Genomic DNA, 9,408 nt, shown 5'->3' with positions numbered 1-9,408 from the left:
CCCCCCCCCCCCCCCCCCCCCCCCCCCACACACACACACTCTCTCTCTCTCCTGCGCGCAGTCTCTCTCTATCAAAGCGCACCGCTGCGTCTCCGCTCTGATCTCCAAACGTTTTCCTTTTTTTAATTCTCTCTCCGCTCCGCGTCCGTGAATGAACGAGCCTCTTTAACATATTCAGACCAACGTCATGCTGAAGGTGGATCGTGCCGTGCAGCCTTTTCTATAAAATCCCCCGCAGCCCGCTCACTGTGGAGGGAATAGTCACCGGTTTGGCAGAGAAGGCGAGAAAGAAGCGAATTTTAAAAAGCGCTGGGATTTTTCTCACTGCTGACGGGAAACTGATTGGAGGTAAGTGTCCTGTTTGACTTTCGTTCCGGACAGAAACTCTTATATCATACTGGGATAACGAGAGAGTGAGTAATTTGTTTAACTTTTTGCGTTTCCAATCGCTTCCCCACATCTCACCTCTAGTTTACTTTACCAGGCCTGTTAATCCGCTCCATAATGTAGCCTACTGTATTCAAATCCCCCTTTCTCCTGCTTTTTTTAAACCTGATTTATTGCCATTGCTCTATAAACCTCGGGCCGCCCGGGGGAGGCTGAGCCCCCTGAACTGTACCTATAAAAGGTGCATAACCTAATAGACAAGCCGGCGCATGTAAACCTGTAAAACTATTTGGAATAGTTGACAGATACTCCTCATTTTGAAGGAGCAGCGGAATGAAGGAGAGTTTTCTCAACGGAGAGAAGCACGTTTCTCCTGTAGTTCATCCAGAGCCAAATATGAGTCAGTGCAGGCGCATCCATCCGGTCTGATTATAGTTTTATTTCCTTTGGAGGTGCGTCTGTCTACTAAAACACCTTAACATATATTTTTATGTCGGCTAATTAAATAATAAGAGACACTATTGGTTTTCATCTAAATCAATTTCTCTGATTTAGGACATGAGAATAAGAGGACGAATGAGAATAATGATACACATATAAACCCAGTGTATTATCTCGGAATGAATCTGGAGGCCCGGGTCCAGTCTGCATGATTACTATTATTATTATCCACTAACTTGCTGTAATAACAGCTTATAACGGCTCTCAGCCATTGGCTGCCCCCAGAGATGAGTTCAGAAAGAGTTCACCGTTTCCCCCTTTCTCTGCCTTTTCTTGTGGAGCTGATGGTAAAACCACCCAGACTGAGCTAACAGACCTTTATTTTTATTTGGACAGAGTTTACGTTCGAGAAGAAGAACGAGGAGAAACTAAACGGAGAAGATTTGCGCACGGCCGCCCCACAGAGTGTTGATCGGGCGCCTTTACGCACAGGCACAGGTGGATGCTGGGAAGCGAACCAGGTTGGAGGAGATGTTACCCCTGGCCCAGTTTGGGGTGCTGTCGGCCCTGGCCACCGCGCTCACCTCTGTCCTGTCCGCGCTATTGCTGCTGGCGCTGACCCAGCAGCTGTGGAGCCTCCGCTGGAGCCTGACCCGGGACAAAGAGAGCAGCCTGCCGCTGCCGAAGGGCTCCATGGGCTGGCCGCTGGTCGGAGAGACTTTCCACTGGCTTTTCCAGGTGAGAAGGGAGACTTGATACGTTTGGGCTGCTGTAGTTTTCGATTTTTTTTACAAGCGTTCCAAAATATATTAGCCTCCTGCGCGTCTCTCTGTGTGCAGTTCTTTATTTTTATTAATCACTCATGGGTTTATATCCCATGCTGCTTCACTTTTACAATTTAAAGGAGGTAAACACCGGAGGGCTGCACAATGTGTTAATAACCAGATTATTGGTGATGCATCTGGAAGCGCGCGGGAAGCTTTGAAAAGCTCCGCAGATTCTTGTGCAGGCTGAGTTCTGTTGTTAATGCGACATGTGCGGACTTGATGCTCGGTGCGTAATTCCTTCTTGCGGAGCAAAAACAGACGTTTTCTGTTCAATTCTTCCACCTCTCTCTCCCCCCTCTCTGTCTGTCGGTCTCTTCAGCAGTGAAGAATGCACTCTCATCCCCTCATCTCTCTGTCCTTACTATCCTTCGGCTCCGACAGAGCTCCTCCAACAGCACACGTGATGCGTGCGTGTTGCTGGTTTTCTTTGTGTTGCTCTCCTTCTTTTTAATTCTTCCCCCCCAAATGTCCCATTACAACTGGCAGTATATTCTTAATACATTTTTGATCGCTAAGCAGAGAGATGAAGATAAAATGCCTGTTATTACGCTTTGGCCAAAAGTATGTGGACACCCAAAACATCTATACATACACAATGAACATAAATCAAGTGAGGCAATCATAAGATACTATGTTTTGTTATTTAAGTACATAGTTAATGTTAAAATAGAAATATCATTTACCCCTCTTCCCCCCACCCCCACATTGTAAACTGGATTTACACACAACAAACAACACATCCCTGGAGTATCTTTTCAACAAACTGTCACTGAAAACTCTAACAAGAAAACAAACAAACTGGACCAACTTAAGGTATTGGACCATGTAAGGAAGCGAAATCTGGAAATGCTCTCGACTGTACCTAAAATATAATGATCCAATAAAGTATGCATTTTGTAGCTTGATAACTTCAAGTCATTCGGCTGTTTAAAATATCAAATTTCTTCTTCACGTTGCAGGGCTCCAACTTCCACATCTCGCGCAGAGAGCGTCATGGCAACGTGTTTAAGACCCACCTCCTGGGGAAGCCTGTCATCCGGGTGACGGGCGCAGAAAACATCCGCAAGATCCTGCTGGGCGAGCACAGCCTGGTGTGCACCCAGTGGCCCCAGAGCACCCGCATCATCCTGGGACCCAACACCCTGGTCAACTCCATCGGAGACTTGCACAAGAAGAAGAGAAAAGTAAGAAGGGGGGGAGGAATTAGAGGCAAAGCGTTAATGCTGGCAGGGTTCAATTAGACATTCAAACTATCTGTGCAGGTCAATATGTTTCTCTCTGCTGTTTCTGATCCCGAGTCAGGGAGGACTTATGGGAGTACTTGTGTTTTAGTAAATATCCAATTCCTTACTTGCATAGACAGTGTTGGAGCACTTTAAAGCTTGAATGGACATGCAACCCATCAGATGATCAACCTTTTTTTAAATGAAAAGTCAGAAGTTCAAGACTGTTGACATAAAAACTTGAGAAACAAGTCAATGACTCCTAAGGTGCATTCCAGTAATCACAGACTTTCAAATTCTGTCATTACCACGCTGAATTTAGAGCAACTATGGGGTGCTTTCTGTTCACAGTTCCACCTCTGTTTTTTTGGCCATAGCAACAAAGGACTAATATTGTAAGATGAAGTCCTTCAGCACACAAATCTGACCTCTAATGCCGTTCCAATACCAGTGCCAGCTCAACTCTCTGTGTGACGGCGGGAGCAGAGGGCTCTGTGAGCGGGCGGCTGGCCGGCCTCACACGCTCCTTCCGCGGGTTCCCGCAGGCTTCCCCCGCAGCCACTTGCGGAGCTCCTCAACTCCGAAAACTTTCCAGCACATATTTGTTCCGCCATCACTTCTCGTAAAACTGTCAATATTGGAAATCTACACAGCTGATTTCTCACCTCCAAACTTCTCAGAAGTGGATTTAGGGATGAAATAATGTATGAAAATTGTAAAATATAAAGCTTTCTGTTGCCGGCTTCTGTCAGGCGTGCGCAATGATGACGCAGTGAATAGTGACGATTCTCTCTGACCAATCAGCAGTCTGCTGTGTTTTCACGTCACATTTTAGTTTCGCCTCAGCTCGCTTGGGACGTCGACGGAGGTGATACAAAAAAAAGTACCTGGAAGCAGGTACAGGTACAACTTTTCCACAATGGAAAACCAAAACAAGGCGAGTCGAGTCGAGCTGGTACCGTGCAGTGGAAAAAGGGCTTTAGTAACAAAGTTGGAATATTTATATCTAATGGCCATTATATAAACCAAAGTAATCATTAAAAGAAATCTTTCAAATGCTTAAATACAGTAGGGAGACCGACTCCCTTATTTATTCTATCCAACCCTTTCTCCTATCCAGTGTCCTCTCTTCTCTTCCTCAATCTGTCATAACTCCCATCTTATCCAAACCTAATCAGTGCTTACATTCTGTCCTACGCTAAATTCATGTCGTATCCAATACACCCTGTCGTGTCTCATGTCCTATCTGCTACATCTTTCCTTTACCTCTAACCTGTCCGAGCTCACCCCCACCCTGTCCTCCTCTTCAGCGAGTATTTACAGAAAGGTGTTGACTGTCGTGTACAAGGTTATAACTTTTTATGACACCTCTCTCTTTGTTTCCTTAACCCTTTCTAGATCCTGGCTAAAGTGTTTAGCCGGGGGGCTCTGGAGTCCTACCTGCCCCGGCTGCAGGACGTCATCAAGTCTGAAATCGCAAAGTGGTGCTCAGAGCCGGGTACCGTAGAAGTTTACAGTGCTGCCAGATCCCTGACGTTCCGTATCGCCGTCAGGGTCCTGCTGGGTCTGCAGATGGAGGAGGAGCGGATAGTTTACCTGGCCCAAATCTTTGAGCAGCTGATGAACAACCTCTTCTCGCTGCCCATAGATGCTCCGCTTAGTGGGCTACGCAAGGTGAGCGAGCACGAAGTAACCAGTGACCGATTACTAATAACTAATCATTTGATTTGCGTCTTTTTTGAAATACAAAAACAAAAGTTATGGATGGAGGAAAAACATTGCTTGTGACCTTTCTTATGCTGCTGATAGAAAACTATTATTTAGTTGAATATATATGACAAGAAGATGATAAGCACTCAAGTAGTGAATTAAATACATTGTAGTGATTAGAATAAATACTCACAATAATATGCTAAATGTAATCTACAACTTTATATATCAAATGAACGGTTACTACTAAATAATGAACCAATAATGACATTTCTTGGGGTGTTTTCTGTGCAGGGCATTAAAGCCAGAGAAATCCTGCACACCAGCATGGAGAAAATCATTGAGGAAAAGATGGAGCGGCAGCAGGCGGATGAGGAATATCATGACGCCTTTGATTACATGCTTTCCAGTTCCAAGGAGCACGGCCATCAGCTCAGCGTCCAGGAGCTCAAGGTACCAGATTAAAACATGACTCAGACTTAATGTGGGAGATTCAGGAAAGTCTGTGGCAGCCTCAGATTCTGACTACACAACATTTAGATACAGGCATACAATACTGAAGGGTACCTTTAGTAAAATCCTTTGTCATGCTGTCTGAAAGCGTCAATTATGACACATTGAGATGAGAATGTGTTGTACTACCATGCAAAGTGTCACAGAGCTCACTGAAGATGTTGTCAAACTAGTCATAGAGTGCCCAATGCTCAGATCAGGTGATTATCAGGCTGATACTGTGCACAAGCGAGAGATGCTTTTAAAGGTCTATGCTCAGAGAAAAAGAGGATTCTTTGAGGGTTCAGTTTTAGACATAATGACTATGACTCAGTGAACATGCTGATACTATGAGTTAAAGTAACAAAAAGGTAAATCTGAGTAGAAACAGAATGCCTAAAAATGTATCACCACATGGTTGGTAGAAAGCACATCTTGCTTCATAACCCAATATGGTTTGGCATCCAGGATCTTCTTTTGCCAAGCTCATTTAAACCAGTACATTCAGATCTATCCACCTCCCTCCTTGCAGGAAACAGCAGTAGAGTTGATCTTCGCCGCTCACTCCACCACAGCCAGCGCCTCCACGTCGCTGATTCTTCAGCTTCTTTGCCATCCAGCGGTGACGGAGAGGGCCAGGATTGAGCTGGATGCCGAGGGACTTGGCTACGAATCCCACAGAAGTCACGTCCCAATTGGGGTCACCATGGAGAAAGAGGAGGATGCCGCAAACACAGAGACAACCTGCCTGCTGAACGGAGGCTGTCAGAATCACCAGAATCACAGTGACGGTTTTCCTCAGTCCCAGTCTCATATACCGTATCTGAGCCTGGACAAGCTGAGCCAGCTCCGGTACGTCGACTGTGTCATCAAAGAGGTCCTCCGCTTCCTACCACCAGTCTCCGGTGGTTACCGGACAGCCCTGCAGACATTTGAATTAGACGTAAGTTCAAGAACCTGGCAGTAATATACCTTACAGATAGGCCTTTGGTTTGGGTTTTTTTCCTGGGCAGAGGATGTAATGCATGCTCAGTAGAGTCCCTCTCCAGTGTAGAGCATGCACTTCTGAAGCTTTCAGTGGCAGAGCTGGCTAAATTCCTGTTGGCTTCCCGCACATATGAATGGGATAAAATAATTCTAGATGGTCGTATTTATCATTTTATAGTTGCTACATTTTTCAATCATTGTGATTTGCTTTTTGGCCACTGTCACCACGCATTGGATGCAGAAGTTGCAATACCCAGTACTTCCACTTCTCCAAAATCGCTTCACAGTACAGGTTCCTGGGGGGCTCTGTGCTGCTATTATTACTTTCCTTTTTGCTTGGCGAGTACAATTGGTCTGACAATAGCTCAACAGGTCCTCCTGGACTATCAGCAGTCTGATTGACTCAAGGAATTTGTGAGTGAGTTTAAAGCAGCTTTATTCTGAGCAAAAATGAGTCTTGTTCACAGATTGGTGATATCTTCAATTATCTCTTCATGCTGGATGAAAACTAATTCTCACTTTAATTTAATTCCGCTTTTGTTCACTGGCCATGTAGCACGCCTGGATGGCCAAAAACCTTTGCTACAGAATTGCGTGGCCTTTGCTGAGCAATTGCCTTGACATGGCCTCATCCCTCATCCTGAAATGCCCCTGCCCTGGCCTCAGTGTGCCCCCAATTTGCTGGGTTTATTGCAAAAGGACAACTGAAGTTTAAAACGACTGAGAATACTATTGTAGTGCATGTGGCACCATTTATTTCTTTCCCAGGGTATAAACCCCAATAGCTGAGAATCGCGGTCTTGAATATGTCATTATGCCTGTTCGTTCAAGTGCATCGTCCTAAAGACTAAACAAGGGAATCCTACCTCTGCACAGATAATTGGCATTATGCTATAAAGAAGTCTGGTTTAATAGAGTGAATGGATGAATGAATAGATGTTGAAAACGAAAAATGAGAGAAAACGTTTTCTTCTTAGAAACATCAAAAATAAAAGTTCAACGACATGTAACTCATTTGAGTAAGCATATTTTCCACTCAACTTTGCCTGTAAAAAAAATATACTGCTGCTATTTTTCATGGTCCCTAAATCTCTAAATCCTGAAATCCACACGTTTGTAATTTCATTATTTTCTGTGCTACAGACCTGTCAGATTATTTATAGAGTCTTATATAAGATAAGAGTCTTAGAACCTTGGGGACTGTGCAGACTTTAAATTTTAAAATGCAACAAACTATTTGCTGGTAAAAATAAGCCTATTTATCTTTATTTATATTTACTGATTTCTGTCATCATTTCGCAGGGCTACCAGATCCCCAAAGGCTGGAGTGTAATGTACAGCATCCGGGACACCCATGAGACCGCTGCTGTCTTCCAGAGCCCGGAGCTGTTTGACCCAGACCGCTTTGGCCCAGACCGAGAGGAGAGTCGGTCTGCTCGGTTCAGCTACGTGCCGTTCGGCGGTGGTGTGCGGAGCTGTGTGGGGAAAGAACTGGCACAGATCATCCTAAAGACTCTGGCTGTGGAGCTGATCGGGACTTGCAAATGGACTCTGGCCACGGAGAACTTTCCTAAGATGCAGACAGTGCCAATAGTGCACCCGGTAAATGGACTGCATGTGCATTTCACATACAACTACCCACTTTAGAGACAAATACAGACAAAAAAACTCACCTAAGAGACAATTTAACCTTCAGTCTGCTTCTGGAAAAACTCTGCAAGCCCAAGAGGGGAGACAACCACCTCACCAGGCCTGATGGTGCAGTTCAGACACCCTCTTTGTTTCCAAGGACATGAAGAAGGGGTTTACATTGCTGGTTTGGAGCACTTCATCTCTTCAGTGGTTCAGTCAAAATCTAAGAAACCGCTTTGTGTTGCAGCACAATTGCATTTTTAACCACCCGGTATGCTCACCTGCAGCGTTTTTATCGTTTCCCAGCCTTTACTACCCTTAACATGCATTTGTAAGTTATTAATGTATGGAAGGGGCAGTGCACATCAGTGAGAAAACTATGAAGCTTTTGCTTATTTTCAAACAAGATCTAGGTTTGCTCTGGGTTTGAAATGCCCTTTGAATGGACTGCATGTACACTGAGTGGTTTAGGTACAGTAAAATCCACTCACCTTCAGCAATTTAATATATTGATGCCTCTTGTAGTCCGTAAATGCACATTAACTTATTGAAATGTCAACATAGAGTGTGGTGCATCAATGAGAGTGGGCTCTACAATACTTATCTTGTCCAGCTGGAGAAGCCCGACTGGACCCGCATACAATAAGTGCCTAGTGAACACACGTAAGGCCTTTCCATGAAGCCATCTTAGCTCCAGGTCCAGGGACAAACATGCAATGCAAAACTGCCAGCAATGCTTTGGACCATTTTGTTGTGATACACACTTATGCAGTGGTTTATAGTTGATAAAATCCACTCAGTTTTGGTGCTTTGTACCTCTTTTACATCAGTGTGTATCAGTAAAGACATCTATGTATCTTCACTGTGCTGAATGAGCAAGTATTTCACTTCTTACATTTACAAAACGTTTAAGATTCACAGACAGCCTTTCAGAAAACTCACAAAAAAACAATTCTTTGTTTTTTTGTCTTTCAATCCTTCAATTGTCTCCATTTGCCTCTTATAACCAGCGTTTGCCTTTCTGAACTCCCTGTGAGCAAGCCACTGGAGGCCTGCCATCTCCATGGAAATGTTGCATGTGGAAAAACAGAAAGATAAATGTTCTTTAATCAATCTGAAAAAAATGTGACAATTCTCATTAGAACTTGATTAAGGCCAGAAATGCAGTGAAAAGATCTGCTATAGAAACAATTTTGGAAAATATTTAAAGACCCATGTTAGACACAGCAGACACTGATCTCACATCTAGTTATCTCAGTTTTAATGTTTTGCAATGATCTCCACCGCAAAAAACACTTTTACTGATGAACTTGCACTTGATTTTGACACAGAAATCCCAACAACCAAAAACTTCATGAACTTCAATGTCAAAATACATTCAAACTGTTCTGTTTTTAAAAAAAAATATGAATGTAATATATATATATATATATCCATATTATGTTGTGTGTATCAAATGAAGTAGCATTATGAATAAGCTGTATTTAAAATGCAGATGTATCACTTCTGTTGAAACTTTACTCTCTCTGTAACAATATTTGCTGTTATGAATAGACACTAACCTGTGATGTTAAGGCCACTCCATAAAACCTTGTTTCACTGCTAGAACATAGAAATATTTTGTTGTTTAGAGCAGCATATATTGAGAGTAATGTTATTATTATTATATTATTATTATTGTTGTTGTTATCATTGGTCTACTTTAAGGA

At 43.5% G+C, this 9,408-nt stretch overlaps 1 protein-coding gene across 1 annotated transcript; it reads left to right on the top strand.

Moving 5' to 3' along the window:
* Nucleotides 1-1,359: 1,359 nt before the first annotated feature.
* Nucleotides 1,360-8,061, top strand: LOC123980572 (cytochrome P450 26B1). The gene is made up of 6 exons (XM_046065017.1): nt 1,360-1,566; nt 2,615-2,839; nt 4,277-4,552; nt 4,883-5,041; nt 5,613-6,023; nt 7,370-8,061. The coding sequence occupies exons 1-6, from the start codon at nt 1,360-1,362 to the stop codon at nt 7,712-7,714; spliced, it is 1,623 nt and encodes a 540-aa protein (XP_045920973.1). The 3' UTR covers nt 7,715-8,061.
* The last annotated feature ends 1,347 nt before the right edge of the window (nt 8,062-9,408 follow it).

The sequence above is a fragment of the Micropterus dolomieu genome, linkage group LG12, assembly GCF_021292245.1.
Source record: "Micropterus dolomieu isolate WLL.071019.BEF.003 ecotype Adirondacks linkage group LG12, ASM2129224v1, whole genome shotgun sequence".
Classification (NCBI taxonomy): Eukaryota; Metazoa; Chordata; class Actinopteri; order Centrarchiformes; family Centrarchidae; genus Micropterus; species Micropterus dolomieu.
The sequence above is the reverse complement of the archived record's forward strand: the minus strand, read 5'-3'. Positions and strand labels throughout refer to the sequence as shown.

Bases quoted from the DNA above. Each gene is read 5' to 3' on its own strand.
- LOC123980572 (XM_046065017.1), top strand. From the start codon at position 1,360: ATGTTACCCCTGGCCCAGTTTGGGGTGCTGTCGGCCCTGGCCACCGCG. The intron at 4,553-4,882 runs GTGAGCGAGCAC...TTTTCTGTGCAG, and splicing joins CGCTTAGTGGGCTACGCAAG to GGCATTAAAGCCAGAGAAAT. The intron at 6,024-7,369 runs GTAAGTTCAAGA...ATCATTTCGCAG, and splicing joins TGCAGACATTTGAATTAGAC to GGCTACCAGATCCCCAAAGG.